The following is a 19585-nucleotide window of genomic DNA, read 5'->3' on the forward strand; positions in this document are numbered from 1 at the left end:
GAAAAAAGTTCTTCAATTGATAAATTTGAATTTTTGACCCTAGTATAATTTAGTTCAAATAAAAAAAAAATTTTTTATTCAGGGAATAAAAAATTGGATAGCAGACATAACTTCCAATTTAAAGGACGCGAGTTCGATTCCGTCCAAAGTCAGTATTTTTAAAAAATTGAATTGAAGTCAAAATATTGAGTAATCTTGACGGCATTTACTTAATTTAAAAAGGAAAGTACATGTATTAGTATGATAAAGTGGCCGCCAAGAGCTGGAAATTATGGGGACATATTGACGTAAAACAGGAATTCAAATTTGAAAAAAAAAAAAAAATCTTGATTCAAGTTAAATTTTTTTTCTGTGTATAAATAACAAGTAATCATTAAAAAAAAAATTCAACTGTCATTTCAGCTTATTGATTAAATTTAGTGATGAAATAAAAGTTTAAATTAAAAAGAATAATAAAAGAAAAAAACGATCGTGCGATCGATACAACATCTAAATATAGAAATGGAAAATGATGATCTAGGAATGTGAGGAATGATGGCTTACTTATCACTGTACCTCGCTTGATACGATCACATGTGTTGTAGTTAGAACCAGGTACCGGTGGAAGTTTTCGGTTTGGTGGGGCAATATAACCAAGCTCGTCTCGGAGGTCTGGTCTACGTTTGTCTAATGTCGCACCTACTACACCAGTCTGTTGGTACACGACGTCATCTAGAAGAAAAGTTATATTTAAGAATCTATTATTTTTCAATAAAAAATAGTGACAATTATCCACAAGTCCGGCTCCACTTAAATTTAACCAGCTACCAAATTTCGTCAATGTAACTGCCGATTTCACATAAAAATTTATTTGATTCTTGTTATTAAAATTTAAAAAATGTGTGGAGCCGTGAAATAGCATAATTACCAGAACAAAGTAATTAATTATAAAAATAATGAATAATAAATAGTGGAGATTAAAAAGTTTAATACATTGGCCTTCATAATATTTCTCATCCGCTGACGGAATGCCTCGAAGCCGAGTTTGCTCGGGACCTCGAGTTCTTCTTGACATCGCAACACAAATTACAATAATACCGACAATTACGACGACAATAGTAGCACCTGCTGGTACCATGACATTGATATTCAACCAAGATGGTAACCATGGGAAAAGATGTCGTACGTCTGTATTTTCAGTCCCAGCATTATTTCTTACCGGTGGTGCAATAGTACCTGTTTTAAAAAATAATAGACAATTTATTTTTACACACCTTTATCACCGGAACCATGGCCTTTGCCTTTGAGCACACAAATTACGATGACGGCAACGATTATGACAAGAAGTGCAGCTACCACCGGGACAACCAAATTTAAGTTGGTCATAAACGATTTCATTGGATCCTCGTCGTTGCTGCCACCGTTAACATCAGGAAGCTCGCGAGCGGGTGCAATGGTGCCTGGAACAAAAAATATTTATGTTATTGATACTTCCAGTCACCATTAGCACCAGGCAACGATTCCATTTAAAACATTTTAAATAATGCTTTGTTTTTTTCTGGAATCGTTGTAAGCAAAAGCAATCGATACTTACCCCCAGTTACAGTCAATGTTGCAAATTCATATTCAGCAACAGCAAATCCAGCATTGTTATGTGCCGTTACACGTAAGTGATACCAGTTTGCTGGATCAAGATCAAGAACAACAAAATTACCCCCAGGTTTTACATTATTCGATACTTGATTCCATTCTTGTTGGTGTCTAATAAATTTTTAATTCAATTAATTACTTATTTCAAATATGGAGGTAATGGTCTATAATTGGGGCAAGTGTGTATCTGCGGATTGAAGGTGTATTCGCCAAAACCGTCCGAACTACTTGCGTATCCGTGTTAGGTGAGCTATTGTCTACCGAGAAAAATTATAAAATAATAGAAATATGTCGATTTTCAAGTATTGTAGCTCTTAGACCTTTAAAATTCCACGGCCCATCTTACGGCATTATATAAAAATTAAAATTATATATTTATAAAATTTATGTTAGAAAAATTCATAAGATTTCATGTAATTTTCATAAATTTTTTACTCATGTGTTATAGACAAAACTGAGGGTAAAAAATTTAATGTAAGCACTTGGAACTTTGAAAAATATATGGAGCCCCACTTATAGACCACTACCAATATTTATTTATTTACTCTACTATGTCTCACTTTTTTTTGTGCTCGACGACAAAGTACAGCATGGGACAACCACCGTCAGACCAAGCGTTCAAATGAAGAGTTATACTGTTGGTTGATACTTCGATAAATCTTGAGGCTTCGGGAATTATTGGCTTTGATCCTTTAGTACGAGTATTGAGAATGTCTGATGGATCACCGGTTCCAATGCTGACGAAAAATAATTTAATGAGTTCAGATTGTAAATATTGAATTTAATTAATAATTTAGTTTAATTATAAATTTACACACCCATTGTAAGCAGTCACATAAATTTGATAACGTGATCCGCACCATAAATTCTCGAGTGTATACTTCTGGGCAGTCGAGCTTATTTGAACTGTTTCCCAATCTCCAAATTCGGGTTTGTAGTGAATAGTGTATCCGTGAATTGGTGCATTGTCTGTTGAATGTGGCCGTAGTTTCATTGTCAATGAGTTTGTAGTTGTAGCAGTTAGAGTTACTTGTGGTGAATGCGGCGGTGCTACGTAATATCAAACAAAAGAATCAAAATTGCTAATTAATCTATTAGTTTTAAAAAATTTTTTTTTTCATTAAAACTCTTTCAATTTTTTAAATTTCAAATTGTAAAAACTCAAAGCAACCCCGGAAAATTTTGGGAATGAGCGAGACTCAATAATTTTCAGCTTAAAATTTTAAAAAGATTCCTAATGAAATCAATTAAATGGTTAAAATATTTTACCGTGAACAATTAATTGATGAGTGACAGTATCATGACCGAATGAATTTTCAACGTAACAAGAATACTCTCCAGCATCAGCACGATCAACTTCCTTAATAAATAGAGATCCTTCTGGTAATTGTCTTAGGCGATCACTTGTCTGAAGTTTTGCATCCCGAACTTTCCAAACAACTTCTGGAGCAGGAACACCAACAGCCAGACACGGTAATTTAACGTCTTCTTTGTAAGTCGCAGTAAATTTATCGTCAAATGATGCGATCTTTGCTGGAACTGAAATAACAAAATAATTAAACGTATGAACAACATTTAATAGTTAAATAGATTTTTGAATTTTAATAATTACCTCGAATGTTTGGTGCCAACGAAACAATTTTTGAGGCTTCTCCTTCACCGATATTAGTACTAGCAGCAACCCAGAAATCGTAGCGCCGTTGCTTGTCTAATCCTTTAGCTTCGTAAGTCAATTGATTTGGTGGTACTTTTTGACTGACTGGTTCTTCAACATTATCAGCTTTGGTGTAAACAGTGTACTGGGAAATAACTCCATTGGGTTGACTTGGTGGCCGCCATGATACGAGAATAGATTCAGCAGACATAACTAGCGCTTTTATGGCAATCGGAGCTTCAGGAGCGTCTTGTTCTGTTTGGCAATGAATTGGTGCTGACTTAACTCCATCACCTCCAGAAGTGAATGCAAGAACTTGCATGCTGTAGTTGGTGTATTTTTTAAGTCCATGTAAAATTGTTTCACTTGATGATGTAATTTTTGTGTCTTTTGTGTTCTCGTCGTACCATGTTTCAGATGGGCCGTAAATAACCTTAGGAAGAAATCAATAATTTAAAAATATGAATAAACGTTTATTTAAAAATTATACTCTAATTTTGGTAGACTATTTTTATATCATTTAATATTTAGGGCAATGGGTAAGGGGGGGGGGGACAAGCCAAGTCTATTATTCGAGTCAATCTTATCGATATGAAATTAATTTGTAAATAAGAAGATTAATTTCAGACTTAAAATTTTTTTTCTTCATTTCGCTCTTCCCTCTTCTTCTCCGATTATCATCAATTTAAAACGAAACCTAATCCATAAATCGATCTTACGGTAATTTAAAATCTTTTAAGCCCGTAAGTGATTCAATCATGATTCCGAATAACGTAAAATGAATCATATCAAGCCTGAGAAATTTTAGATGACTCACAGACGTATTCAAAAAAATATGTTCTCGCAATATTTATATAGAATTATAATTTATGATAGTACTGATTAAATATTTTACTTTGTATCCAGTGATAACGCCATTGGCAGCCGTAAGTGGAGGTGATACCCAAGAAACTCTAATAGTTTGAGATGTTAATGTGGTGCAAGTGGTATCATGAGGTGGTTGTTCTGGTACGCCTTCAGCGGTATGCTGTCTGCGTTCCTCGCTCATTGGCCCAGAGCCTACTTTGTTGAATGCCTGAACGACAACACTGTACTGAGTATAAGTTTTAAGATTCATTATTTGCAAATGGTGTTCTTTGCCGTCTTCTTTTGAAAACTCAACAGTTTCAAACATGTAAGGTTTCTCAGAAGTTGAGAGCTTGTATCCAACATAGTAACCAAGAATTTCGCCATTCCAGTCTTCACGTGGAGGTGGTTTCCATGTTACCTAAAAATTTATAAGTATAAATGATCGTGTCTATTGATTTTAAAAAATAATTTATGTACCTTGAGTGTGTGCTGATCAAGAGCATCAACTCGTACAGAACTTGGTGGGCCAGATGGTGCTTCTTCAGCAGTAATAATTGTTACAGTATCAGATGGTTCAGAATTACCGATTTCATTTTCAGCAACAATACGAAGGTGATAAGTTGTAGCAGGTCTCAAATTAAAAACACCAGCAACATTTTGCTGAGTCGCAGGTACAATAACACGATCGATGTCAGTTTCCCAAGATCCTTTGCTCATTTTATATTCAATAAGGTATCGTTTGATGGGACTGTTTCCGTCGTACGGAGCTGCCCAGGAAAGTTGTACAGAACGTCCTGATTTATCTAATACTTTAAGACCATACGGAACCTCAGGAACCTCTGAAAATAAAAATAATATGAATAATTACTGTTCAATTTTATTCGTTTAATATTTTATTACGAACCTTGAACGATCATATTGATACTGGTGTCATCACTTCCAAAGGCATTTGTAGCAACACATGTAAATAATGCAGAGTCAGATCTCTCAGTTCTTTTGATACTCAAATCTGCCAAGACACCGTTAGCAAGAATTTCTTCGCGGATCGTGTAACGAGAGTCGCTCTTTGGGTCTAGTCGTTTGTTGTTCATGTTCCACAAAATGCCAATTGGTTTCTCGCCTTGTGCTTCACACTGTAGTACTGCGGGTTCACCTCGACGTGCAGTTTGATTGCGCAATTTGATTTCAAAGTGTGGTGGTGCTAAAATAATTAATTAATTAATTAATCAAATTATTTTATCAACATGCAATTAATATTTTATTCCATACCTTGGACAGAAATAAGAATGACTGCAGATAATCCTGAACCGATTCCATTGACAGCTTCACAAAGATAGTAGCCTTCATTAGTTTTTTGAATATTATTGATAGATAGAGTGCCGTCTTCAACGCTGATATCAGGATTGTTGAGTTTCAGGTCAGTGTAATCACCGGGTGTATCACCTAAAATATTAAATTTACCATGAGATATCAAAATTTAAAGACAATTGTCAAATAAAAAAAAATTGGAATCTTCTTTATCCTTTCAAAAGCTTTTACGTGGTTTAAACAAAGAAGATTCCGTATGATTGATTAAAGTCGGACTTTACCAGCAGCCCTTTTCCATGTAACTTGAGGCTTAGGGAACCCGTCGGCTTTACATTCAACTCGAGCATCTGAGCCTTGGGCGAATGCTTTGTCGGTTGGCTCAAGGATCCAACGGGGTGGTACTGTTACAGAAAATAATCTGTTAGATTTAATTGCTTTTAATTTATCACAATTTCTACTAAACCTCAAGCAGTCCACAAGTTTCGATGTCAAACAATTTTTTAATTTTATTTATTTTAACGTCGAATTATAATTTTCTGATCATTGCAACTTTCACAAAGTCAAGTAACAATATAATTAAAATGTAAATAATTTTTTCTTTTATCAATGATCAGACAATTTATCTTGTCGGCTACTCTCATTGTTTTAATTACATGCACATACAAAGCATTTTGCTCTCACTAAAAAATTTTGCTTGCATGCAAGAATTCTACTTAGGAAAACCATCGCGTACCAATGTTAGTAAATAATATATTATATTTATAGCGCAAAGACTAAAGTTAAATAGCTCTGAGTGAGCTACATTTCCATGCATTAAATTTGAAAGCTATATATATATTTGGTACACGTGGTAGCAGTATTTATCAATGCACCTGTAGGAATTTATGATACTTTTTATTTTATTAAAAAAAATAAAAAAAAAAAATAATATAAATAAATAAATGAAAATAAAAGCATGCATTTTACGACAGGTATCTACGAAACGAAAGATGAGACGTGTGGTGGAAGGGTGGGGTGAAGGTTAATGAAGGAAATGCAACGTGTATTGTTAGGACATAAGATCGATGAAATGGTATAAGAGGACTAGGGGATGAATCGACTCCGCGTATGACGACGAGAAGCGCAAAAAACCGGATGTAAGCCTGATTGAAAACGAGCGTCATCTGATTTATATATAAATTAATATATTAATTAATGCATTTTTCAAATTTAAATGCAAAAAACAAAGCAGTGGCATCGCTAGTAACAAACAGTTCGAATACTAGCATATGAAAGTATGAACCTGTTCAAACGAATGTCAAATATTTGGTTTTTTTTTATGGTTTTTAACCTGACACGATGGTATAGACACAATGATTAATGATGATCTGATAAAATCACAGTGATTCTATTAAAATAATTGTATGATATCGCGCAATAGCCAAATATCAAGATTTAAATTATGAAGAAGCCGAACTTTGGTAATTCCTAGAGCACAAAATACCTTACAGACAGGATACTTTCAATGAGCTTGTCGCGGAAAGCCATAGGTATCACAGCTTGTGTCATGTCATCTTCTGGTAAAATACGTAGAGAAAGAAATACGTGTAAAATTATAGAGACAAACAAAAGGAAGAATGATAATTAAATAAATAAATAATATATATTTAAATGTAAAAAATATACGAGCGATAAAATAATAAACAAGGGAATATCATATATTGCGCACATGGCAATTATTTATCAGCAGGTTATTTAGAAAAAATAAACGATTTACAGCTTTGCACTCAGGCAGGAAATAAAAAAATTTATGTAACGGGCATGTTGATTCATTTAATAATAAAGGTTTAATCCGCAATATTATAAATATTTATATATATAAAATACAAGTCCATCTTTCAATAGTTTAACATGTCAAGGAATTGATAAATATTTCAAGCGAAACGTTTCATTTTATAGCTTCAATCATGATTCCAGAAAGCTCCGTTCCTTGAGAACACGTACGAAGCAGATGTAAAAAGAAGCTTTTTTTTTTCTTTCATTATTAGGTAGTTTTCATTCGATTTTATATTTTTCAGTAGACAACGCCCTAACCGTAAACACGTAATGTAGATTCATGAATGACTTTTCCTGAGGGATTTGCAGCAACGCAAGCATAAGTGCCGGCATGTCGCGATGTCACTGGTTCAATCAGCATAATACTAGTTCGTGGCCCAAGCTTGCCGATGTTGTGTGGCAATGATGGAGATAGAGGTTTTCCATCAAGGGTCCAGTTTATTTCGATAGGTGTATCACCAACCGGGACCATACATGCGAGCTGGGCTGCTTGGCCTTCATAGATTGGCTGCTCCCCAAAGTCAAATGGGCTGATCCGAGGTAATACTGCAATTCAATATAATGCAGATACGTCTTGGATGACATGTTTGTCATCATTACAGAGGCATCATACGTTTTTTCTTTTTTTAAATAATATTTTCTCACTTTTTTATATCTATATATAAAAATATAACTCATATTCCTGTTACTTGGCCAATTTAAAGTCAAAAGGATCTACGACGGAGTCGGGAACTAGGACGCATGGTATCTTGCCCACGTGTGTTTTGCTAGTCTAGCTATAAATTCAATGATGATATCGAAATAAATATATCATAAACTCTCTATTAGTAATATTCGTTTACTAAAGATAAAGATCCTATGTATAGTGTTTGTTTGTGTAAAATACAAGCACAAATAACCTACCAATCACTCGTTAATAGAATAATACATTTATATATTTATATTACAATAGTATAACATAAAATACGGGATTCCAATGCAAATATACGACGGATTTTATATATAAGTTTACCACCAATTATTATATAATTAAATGCAAAATTATAATCGCGATTGGTTATAAAATTTTAAATACCGTTGACTTTAAGATGTGCGCTGTGTCTAGCACGACCTGCGGGATTGTCCGCGACGCAAGCATATTCTCCGGCATGTTCTCCCTTTACAGCCGGTATTGTCAAAGCAGACACTCGGTCTCCTAATGAAGTGATCTTGATACCTTCACCAACTTCTAAATGACGTCCTTCGAATAACCATTTTAATGATATTGGGGTATCGCCTTTTACCACCGCGCAGTGAACGATTATCAGGTCACCGGAATTTGTTTCATCGAAGGAAAAAGGTTGGAGATGTGGAACAACTGTGGACATCGATTATAATCCATTTGAAATATCCCGAACAAAATATTTTTTACGAATTTAACTTCTGGTCCATGTGTACGAATAACAAAATTTTTTCAAGTATTGGAAGAAAGGAATTTAAATAAAAGGTGTAAAATAATTTATGTAAAAAATATGGAGTATATAAATAAATAAAAAAAGCATAATATGATATATATATAAACTGAGATGCGATGTGATATTTCGAGATAAACTTAAAGAATCGAGGGAAGCGTGTTTAAAGCACACCATTGACTATGAGATCGGCGGAAAGTTCGTGCCTTCCAGCAGAATTTTCCGCAATACACGTATAAGTCCCAGCATGGGCTGCTTGCACAGATCCTATGCTCAGTATGGCACCTCGTCCGCCAAGATCCAAAACAGATATTCCTGAGTGAGGTGATATTGTATGACCGTTCAATATCCAACGAAGCTTCAAAGGTGGATCACCTTCGGTCACTGCACACGGCACCGTTACTACTTGACCCGAGTTAAGAGGCTCCTCGCCGAATGAAAATGGCAATAATTTTGGGATAACTGCAATTAAAAAAATAATAGCAAGAAATTCGCGTGGAAATTAACTAATAACTATCCCTTCAGTCTTTTACCGTTTATGCCGCCGTTAAGTAAAAGTAATTATCGAGATTTCCAGGTATTGATGGTACAGAGGGAAATAAGGATGGAAATATTAAATTATTTATCAATTTAGACGTTATGATTTTAATACCATTAACATCCAGTATCGCTGAATGAGAACTGGAACCAGCAGCATTAGAGGCAACACATGTATATTCACCGGCATGTCTTGCTGCTACAGCATCAATTGTCAATTGTTTAACTCGTTTACCAGAATTTGATACTATGATATCTGAACGATCTGGTCCAATTGGACGACCTTTAAACATCCAGGTTATTTCCAAAGGAAAGTCTCCTTTACTCACTGCACACTGAATCGATGCTAAATCTCCGGCATTAACGGGTTCATCGCCAAAACTCAAGGGTAATATCTGCGGAGCGACTGACAAAGAATTTTAATGATAACGTAAGGAAATTAAGGTAAGAATAGGTACGTCAATGCTACTTTGATTTATAGGAAACATCTCATCATCGTTTGTTTCATTAATATCTATAGTCAACTATACCATTAACCGAAAGTGTTGCAGAGCGACTGGTGGAACCAGCTTGATTACTCGCTTCGCAACTGTACTCTCCAGCATGCTGCGCGGTTACAGCGTCAATGCTAAGAAGGGAAATCTTCTTCCCAGTTCTAGTTATTATTATATCCGGATGATTTTGACGGGTTATGGGTTCACCATTAAGACTCCAACGAATCTCTATTGGTTGGTCGCCTTTCATGACACTACACGTTGCGGATACCTGTTCTCCCCAGCTTGCTGGTTCTTCACCAATTGCAAAAGGCGCAATCTGCGGAGCGACTATGGAAGAGTTTTAATGAAAATAACGTAAGGAATTTAAGGTAAGTGTAGGTTCGTCAATGCTACATTGATTTTTAGGAAACATCTCATCATCGTTTGCGTCCGTAGTATTCTATTTTGTTTCACTTATATCTATAATCAACTGTACCATTAACCGAAAGTGTTGCGGAGTGACTGGTGGAACCAGCTTGATTACTCGCTTCGCAACTGTACTCTCCAGCGTGCTGTGCGGTTACAGCATCAATGCTAAGAAGGGAAATCTTCTTCCCAGTTCTAGTTATTATTATATCTGGATGATTTTGACGGGTTATAGGTTCACCGTTAAGACTCCAACGAATTTCTATTGGTTGATCGCCTTTCAAGACACTACACATTGCGGACACCTGTTCTCCCCAATTTGCTGGTTCTTCACCAATTGCAAAAGGCGCAATCTGCGGAGCGACTATGGAAGAGTTTTAATGAAAATAACGTAAGGAATTTAAGGTAAGTGTAGGTTCGTCAATGCTACATTGATTTTTAGGAAACATCTCATCATCGTTTGCGTCCGTAGTATTCTATTTTGTTTCACTTATATCTATAATCAACTGTACCATTAACCGAAAGTGTTGCGGAGTGACTGGTGGAACCAGCTTGATTACTCGCTTCGCAACTGTACTCTCCAGCGTGCTGTGCGGTTACAGCATCAATGCTAAGAAGGGAAATTTTCTTCCCAGTTCTGGTTATTATTATATCCGGATGATTTTGACGGGTTATGGGTTCACCGTTAAGACTCCAACGGATTTCTATTGGTTGATCGCCTTTCAAGACACTACAGATTACGGATACCTGTTCTCCCCAATTTGCTGGTTCTTCACCAATTGCAAAAGGTGCAATTTGCGGAGTTACTGAAAAATGAATATAATCCACGGAGGTATTCAATAATTTGTATAATAGAAATTTAAAAAATAAACCAGTCGTTTTTCGTTGAAATGTTTCGCGGAAATAGATTTTCGTAAACACGCGACGTAATGATCGAAAAAAGGGAAATATGGAGAGGACAATTAAGAAAGGACATAACATGAACATTAAAATGTATTCAAAGTCATTTGACTGCTATATACCGTTGACAGCCAGCACAGAAGAGTGGCTTGAGGCTCCCGCCTTGTTTGATGCAGTACAAGTATATTCACCCGAGTGTCTTGCAGCTACAGAGTCAATTGCCAACATACTGTGACGTTTGCCACCAGTGATTGTGATGTCAGTGCGATGTTGATTCAAGGGTTCACTGTTGAATGCCCAAGCGATATCCAAGGGTAGATCACCCTTGGAAATAGAACAGGTTACCGATACCGCGTCTCCCGAATTTGAAGGCTCGTCACCGAATGTAAATGGGAGGATCTGTGGGACAACTGAGGGCTTGGCTTAACGCACGTTGCTGAATGAGGATTATAACTTAAATATATACGTATAAAATTATTACTGCGTCCATGGCTGCACCTAAAAACGTAAACGCTAAAAAATATAAATAAAAGGAATTGGATATAAATGATAATGTGAATTAGCGGTTAAACACAAAAAGTGCAGTTGCGAATAATGATGCGTGCATCCTTTTTTTTTTTTATTTAACTTAAGAATTGACACAAAATTGTTAATGACAAACGAAAAATAACTAAAAAAAAGAATTTTTTACTAATACCGTTAACCGCCAAGATTGTCGAGTGACTGACGTTGCCCGCTCGATTGGTAGCGACGCAAATATACTCGCCCGCATGTCTTGCCGCGACAGATTCTATGCTGATGGCACTCATATGTTTATTGATTCTTGTTATTACGATATCTGGATTTTTCGAGTCTATATCTTTGCCATTATGGCGCCATATTATTTCCACGGGGAAATCGCCTTTTACAATAGAGCATGTAGCTGATACCATATCGCCCCAGTTTGCTGGACCATCGCTCATCGAAAATGGGCCTATCTGTGGCGCGACTGTAATAGTATATCAGAGGTTTTCAAGAAGTAATAATGTAGGATGTATTGTTGTTCAAAGGATATGGAATTTCAAGGACTAAATGAAGCAACACGTCTCCTAAAGGCTTCGAAAATTTTGAATCGCTTTGAATGTTGTACCATTAACAGCCAACGGTGCAGAGTAACTCGTTCCACCAGCAATATTACTGGCGCTGCATGTATATTCTCCTGCATGCCGTGCAGAAACAGCTTCAATAGTCAACAAACTGACACGTTTGCTTGTATTAACAATGGTTATATCAGTATGCTCGCGTTTTATCGGTTTTCCATTGAGAAACCATTCCATCTCGATTGGGTAATCGCCTTTCAATACCGTGCAAGTTGCAGTAATTGTATCTCCCCAATTTGCAGGTTCCTCGCTGATTATGAAAGGCGCTATCTGGGGAGAAACTTTTAATCCAACAGGCATAAGTCAAAATCACTCGATAATTAAATTTAAAATGTAGATAACCACGATTAGAATATGCATATATATTTTTTTTAGTACCATATGATGAGGAAAAATAGGGTTTAAGCGGTCGTGCTATCGCTTGATTACTGATACCATTACATGTATGATTAAAAAAAATTAAAATAAAGCAAATTTTGTATTTTCAAAAGCGGTTGTGGCGTAAGTCTCGATAAACAATCCCCGAAAACCTACCATTGACTACTAATGTCGCCGATTGGCGAGCAGTACCAGCCCCATTTGTTGCAATACAAGTGTACTCCCCTGTATGTCTTGCTACAGCTGATTCTATGCTGATAACACTCATATGCCTACTTATTGTATTTACTATAATATCTGATTGATCATTAACGATCGGCTGGCCATTGTGTTGCCACAATATTTTCATTGGAAAATCACCCTTTAAAACCGTACAAGTTGCAGACACCGGTTCACCCGAATTTGCTGGACTATCAGTAAATGCTATTGTACCTATTTGTGGTGAAACTAAAAGAAAAAATATGTGCTATGTAGAAACGAAAGTTCACAGACGTATCGATAGCATTATTATCCCTCTTGTCAATTTCAATATCGATTGTTTTTAAAACTTTAAACTACTTTGTTCTTTTCATCTCGTTAATTTATTATTTTTACTTTACTCCTATTAAAGAAGATAAAAGGATTTAGTTAGGAAAAGTGATGCAATAAATTTTAAAAGTTGTTGCGGAGGATGAAGGAGACGTCTCGTGCTAGCCAATAAACTCTTAAACTCATTGTTTTAAATGGAACAATAGTTATGATTTTTTGTACCATTTACTGCTAATAATGATGAATAACTTGTCCCTCCTGCAGCATTGCTAGCAGTACAAGTATATTCTCCTGCATGTCTTGCTGAGAGCCCATCAATAGTCAACAAACTAACCCGTTTACTTGTGCTAACAATCGTAATATCTGAATGATCTTGCCCGATTGGTTGGCCATTCAATGCCCATTGAATGTCTATCGGAAAGTCACCTTTCAATACTGTACAGGGTGCAGTCACTGTATCACCGGCATTTGATGGTTTCTCGCCAAATACAAACGGAGCGATCTCTGGAGCAACTATGGATAGGATTTAAATGGAAATTAAAGGAATCAAGGATATATTTTAAAAAATAAAGCCGTTTTGTTAGTTCAAAACCTATACACAAATGTCACATAAAAATTTCGTCAAGTTGTCGAATAAGATATACCATTAACAACTAACGATGCTGAATAACTCGTTCCACCGGCTTGATTACTAGCTGAACAAGTATAGTCTCCAGCATGATGCGCTGATACTGAATCAATTGTTAAGACACTCACGCGTTTACCCGTACTGCCTATCGTTATATCTGGATTATTTGAAAAAATCGGTTCCCCATTTAGTGACCATTCAATCGAAATTGGATAATCTCCTTTGATAACAGTGCAAGTTGCAGTAACGGTTTCTCCCCAATTCGCGGGTTCATCTCCGAAAGTAAAAGCTGCGATTCCCGGTTGAACTGTGAAAGTAAAAATGAACTGAACATAAAAGTAAATGCCCTATTTATAGAAAACTATCCTGACGCATTGTTTCGATAGGGTGGAAGGATATTTCGTAGATATTGTCGTAAAATAATTTTAAAACAAACATAGTTCCACATTTATATTTACTATTCGTTGATATGTATATTAAGTACCATTAACTATTAATGATGCAGAATAGCTTGTACCACCAGCGGCATTACTTGCGGAACAAGTATACTCTCCAGCATGTCTTGCTGTCACTCCGTCAATTGTCAAGAGGCTGACACTTTTCCCAGTCCCGATTGATATATCCGGAAAATTATGATGAGAAATCGGATCACCATTAAGCGCCCATTCAATTTCAATAGGCCGATCGCCTTTTATAACAGTACACGTTGCTGTCACCGTATCTCCCCAGTTTGCGGGTTCGTCTCCCATTACAAAAGGAGCAATTTGAGGCGCGACTAAAGATAAATAAATTTATAAACCATATAGAAGGATTATAACTGTGATTATGGATAGGCTAGGAGTATGATAATGTCTCGTAGAAAACCTGACGCACAAAAAAATAATATGCGGTGAAACTTGTACCATTAACAGTTAAAGCTGCGGCATAACTCGTTCCACCTGCAGCGTTACTAGCACTGCATGTATATTCTCCTGCATGACTTGCTGATACTGCATCGATTGTTAACAAACTAACTCGTTTAGTAGTACTAAGTGTGATACCCGGATGATCGTGAGCTATTTTTTTACCATTGAGAAACCACTCAATGTCTATTGGAAAGTCTCCCTTAAAAACCGTACAGGTAGCGGTGACTGCATCGCCCCAGTTAGCGGGTTCATCGCCCATGACAAAGGGTACGATCTGAGGTGCGACTGGGAATAAACAGTAGTATAAATAGAGTTATTATGAAAGGGTGAATTTGGAAGGATATGGAGAACCGAAAAATTTCGTAGATAACCTGACGAGCTGTTTACTAATTATCAAAGATGTTTCCACGTATCATAGATACCATTAATTGCCAGAGATGCTGAATAACTTGTTCCACCCGCAATATTGCTAGCACTGCATGTATATTCCCCGGCATGATCTGCTGATACTGTGTCAATTGTCAACACACTGACACGTTTGCTGGTACCACTTATTGTGATATCAGGATAATTTTTAGTAATTAATTTGCCATTCAAAAACCATTCAATCGTAATTGGAAAATCTCCTTTGAAGACAGTACAGGTTGCTGTGACTGCGTCACCCCAATTCGCAGGCTCATCACCCATAACAAAGGGTACTATTTGAGGAGCGACTATTGAGGAGATTAAAACAAATGTTAAAAAGTTAAAAAAAGAAATGTTAACGATTTATTCGCGTCAGTATCGTCTTTAGAGTCAGATTCCCCAAGGCTGCTTGAAAGGAAAGGAAATAAATTCAGGAAGTTGTGGGAGGTACGAGTATGGAACACGTACCATTAACTGCTAATGTTGCAGATTGACTGGTTCCACCAGCGACGTTGGATGCCGAACAAGTATATTCTCCGGCATGACCTGCCGCGACTGAATCAATACTCAAAATTCTATTCTTTCTTGTTGTCGCGACTATATTAATGTCAGAGCGGTCACGACGAATTGGCTCACCGTTATGTGCCCACGTTATTTCAATTGGTAAATCACCTTTTAATACAGAGCATGGGACACTTATTGACTCGCCCCAGTTTACCGGGCCATCAGCCATCGTAAACGGTGCAATTTGAGGCGCGACTGAAAGATATCTATGTCGTTAATCTTGATGAGCAATAAAATTTTATTTGTCAGACTAAAAAAAAATACTGAGCTTTGCCACAATAATTCAGATGACACGGGGTAGGATTGGACAGGAGACACCGAAGAAAAAATAATGAAAGATTATATATGTACTTAATTAAAGAACAAAATATTCTCTACCGTTGACCGTTAGCTCTGCTGAATAACTTGTACTACCAGCTCCATTAGACGCAACGCACGTATACTCTCCAGCGTGACTCGGGCTTGCGGAATCAATCGATATAAGACTATTTCGTTTAGTAGTTGTCACAGAAATGTGAGGATTGTCATCTGTTATAACTACACCATTGAGAGCCCATGATATTTCCAATGGGGCATCACCACTTACGATAGTGCATACAGCTGAGACAGATTCTCCCCAGTTTACTGCTTTATCAGACATCTCGAAGGGAGCAATTCGCGGTGAAACTGTTTTATATTCGAAAATAATAATAAATAAATAAAGATAGAAATAAAAAATCTAAAGAGTACTAAAATGTCATGAGGAAACTTGAATATACCAGTAATAAAATTCAGTGCCACCTACTCGATACCGATGGAATAACAATTACGCTTAACCACCTGCTACCGATGGAGTAGGAAGGGAAAGTAAGTGCCCACGCACTCGATAACCAATACATGCATCACCCACGGAGAACCGTCAGGCTATTTTCTGCGTGTTTTATACTTTGCACGTCATCATGCAAGTGACCTAAGGTATCCTATCGAACAACACGCATACCATTGACAGATAAATCGGCTGAATGAGAAGTTGATCCAGCTTTATTGCTCGCACTGCAAGAATATAATCCAGCATGACGCGCTGCCACTGATTCAATAGTCAAAGTACTGGCTCTTTTGCCACTTTTTCTCACCGCAATATCACGATGCTGATGATTACTATCGGGGCTTGTAGAATCATTTTCAATTGGTATGCCATTCAATGACCAAACGATGTCTATCGGTAGGTCACCTTTTATTACAGCACATTGAACAGTCGCCATTTCTCCAGCATTTGCCGCTTCATCACCGAATGAGAATGGAGCTATCTGTGGAGCCACTGTAATTTCCGAGCAATTATCGATATTTTATCGTGAGGAATTTAATTAAGGATATTATTATTCAAATAGGATATAGAGGATATAAGTGTGTTAAAAGAATGTCGAAGCGATGTGTATTTAAAATTACAAACCATTGAGATCGTTCCCGTTAACTCGAAACGTCTCGTTCAAATGTGTGATGGACGGCGGAGACGTTTACATACGGCAATTAGCGACGAGTTCGAAAAATTATTACAGGATGCAAATAGCCAATAAGTCCCCGCGCGACCAGTGTAATTATTGTTTTTGCAGAAAAATAGAATATACGTCATCGTTGTCATGCTTAATTATTTAGTAAAGCTACAAGAAAAAAATAATTAAATTTACATTTACCGCTGACGACATAGCTTTTGGATTTTATATTAAATACAAATAAAGAGGAATAATAAATTTAATTAGACAACGATGACAACACAAAGTAGCGAAACTCAACATAAAATATAAAATCTACAAAATATAAGCTTTTTAATTCGTGTAAACTACCATTGACCGCGAGTAGAGCGATATGACTGTGAGATCCGGCCGCGTTTGATGCGACGCACTTATATTTTCCAGCATGTCTCGCTGATACACTATCGATGCTCAAAAAGCTGACCCTTTTATTATTAACAATTGTTATATCATTACTATCGAAGTCATTAACTGGCCGATCGTTGATCATCCACGAAAAGTTAACCGGCAAATCACCTTTGATGATTGTGCAGGAAATTGAAAGCATTTCTCCAGAGTTGAGAGGATCATCACCGAATGAGAACTGAAGGACTTGTGGCGCGACTGCGAATACAACCGTCGAGTTATTCATTCGATAATCAATCATGAGAAAAATAAAAACGATTAAAAATAATAAAAGTCAACGAATATCGAAAAAAAAGTAAGAGGAAGATAACAGGGAGAAGCAGCTGCAGAAGGAAGTAATAACCGACGTCTTCATCATTTTATTAAAAAATAACTCTAGCAAAATGAACTGAGGATTCAATGCGTGCAAATAAAATTTATAACAAGCAGAGTTCGAATTATAAGATCGAAAGCAAATAATAAAATAATAAATGAGGTTTTTTTTTCAGAAAACTAAATAAATAAAAAGTATATAACAACAAGCTTTATGTATATTATATAGTTTCGATCAGATGAATCCGCGAACCGTTTACTGTGAGGGGTGTGGAGTAGAAAGATGTCCCAGCAGGATTCTCAGCAGTGCAAACGTAATCTCCCGCGTGTTTGGCAGTAAGGGAAGATATCATTAGCATGCTAACACGATCCGCGACCTTCTTCGCGATCACACCGGATGAACCGCCCATTTCTTCACCGGGATAACTCCAGCGTATAGTTAAAGGCAAGTCACCAGTTGGTACAATGCACTGCAGGTTCGCGAACTCTCCGGCATTCATTGGTAACTTGGTGAACGCAAATGGTTGTACCGTGGGTGGCACTGAAGGGATCATATGGTACGTGTCACGATTATTTCTTTATATATTACTCCCATCGATAATGCAATTCATGAATTATTTATAACATGTAACTCATTATAATCAATAAGCGAGAAATAATTAACACTTATTGAATTAATGATACCTTGAAGAAAACGATTAGATATTATGAAACAAATCTAATAGAGTTATCGATTATTTCGAGAAAAAATTTAATCTTTCGATCTGGAGCCTGTGGCACTCTCGAGTTGTTTTCTTTGTGACTTGTAGAGTCTGTAATTCTATATGTGTAGTACAGCTGCCCGCAGGTATATGGACAGGATACGAAGAAAGGAAAGCAGCTTCTCAAATCACGGCAGGTGCTACGAGAAATACGTGCCCACCTGCCGCTTCCTTGCTGTTGCACTGAAAAAAATAATCGCTAGCTGCTAGCGATTTTTTTCGCTAGCAGCTAGCGATTTTTAATCGTTAGCTGCAAGCGATTATTTCGCTAGCGGCTAGCGATTTTTTCTTTAGCAGCTAGCGATTTTTAATCGTTAGCTGCAAGCGATTATTTCGCTAGCGGCTAGCGATTTTTTCTTTAGCAGCTAGCGATTAAAAATCGCTTGCTGCAAGCGATTATTTCGCTAGCTGCTAGCGATTTTTTCGCTAGCAGGTAGCGATTAAAAATCGCTTGCTGGAAGCGATTATTTCGCTAGCTGCTAGCGATTTTTTCGCTAGCAGGTAGCGATTAAAAATCGCTTGCTGGAAGCGATTTTTTCGCTAGCTGGAAGCGATTTTTTCTTTAGCAGGGAGCGATTAAAAATCGCTTGCTGGAAGCGATTTTTTCGCTAGCGAGTAGCGATTAAAAATCGCTTGCTGGAAGCGATTTTTTCTTTAGCAGGGAGCGATTAAAAATACTGTTTTTATCATTAAAATATATATATATATATGAATATATGTATATATATATATATATATATATATATATATATATATATATATATATATATATATATATACATATATTCATATATATATATATATTTTAATGATAAAAACAGTATTTTTAATCGCTCCCTGCTAAAGAAAAAATCGCTTCCAGCAAGCGATTTTTAATCGCTACTCGCTAGCGAAAAAATCGCTACTCGCTAGCGAAAAAATCGCTTCCAGCAAGCGATTTTTAATCGCTACCCGCTAGCGAAAAAATCGCTTCCAGCAAGCGATTTTTAATCGCTCCCTGCTAAAGA

At 36.6% G+C, this 19585-nt stretch overlaps 1 protein-coding gene across 50 annotated transcripts in view; it reads right to left on the reverse strand.

Moving 5' to 3' along the window:
* LOC130668067 (cell adhesion molecule Dscam2) overlaps window positions 1-19585 on the reverse strand; it is a 57954-nt gene that overhangs the window by 6866 nt on the left and 31503 nt on the right. For 21 of the 50 annotated variants that reach the window (XM_057470085.1, XM_057470092.1, XM_057470077.1 and 18 more), the window contains exons 11-23: window positions 16572-16889; window positions 5722-5841; window positions 5402-5575; window positions 5037-5333; window positions 4610-4971; window positions 4179-4550; window positions 3242-3716; window positions 2899-3168; window positions 2448-2679; window positions 2190-2366; window positions 1574-1740; window positions 973-1215; window positions 544-711 (exon numbers count right to left, since the gene is read on the reverse strand). In XM_057470085.1, coding sequence (XP_057326068.1) covers window positions 544-711; window positions 973-1215; window positions 1574-1740; window positions 2190-2366; window positions 2448-2679; window positions 2899-3168; window positions 3242-3716; window positions 4179-4550; window positions 4610-4971; window positions 5037-5333; window positions 5402-5575; window positions 5722-5841; window positions 16572-16889 — 3375 coding nt within the window. Of the gene's footprint in view, window positions 1-543; window positions 712-972; window positions 1216-1253; window positions 1440-1573; window positions 1741-2189; window positions 2367-2447; window positions 2680-2898; window positions 3169-3241; window positions 3717-4178; window positions 4551-4609; window positions 4972-5036; window positions 5334-5401; window positions 5576-5721; window positions 5842-8880; window positions 9169-9358; window positions 9650-11167; window positions 11456-11742; window positions 12034-12718; window positions 13010-13734; window positions 14026-14620; window positions 14909-15045; window positions 15337-15496; window positions 15788-15970; window positions 16259-16571; window positions 16890-19585 lie in introns of all 50 variants that reach the window. The other 29 variants (XM_057470127.1, XM_057470124.1, XM_057470128.1 and 26 more) reach the window with 18 other exon arrangements.

The sequence above is a fragment of the Microplitis mediator genome, chromosome 5 (assembly GCF_029852145.1).
Source record: "Microplitis mediator isolate UGA2020A chromosome 5, iyMicMedi2.1, whole genome shotgun sequence".
NCBI lineage: Eukaryota > Metazoa > Arthropoda > Insecta > Hymenoptera > Braconidae > Microplitis > Microplitis mediator.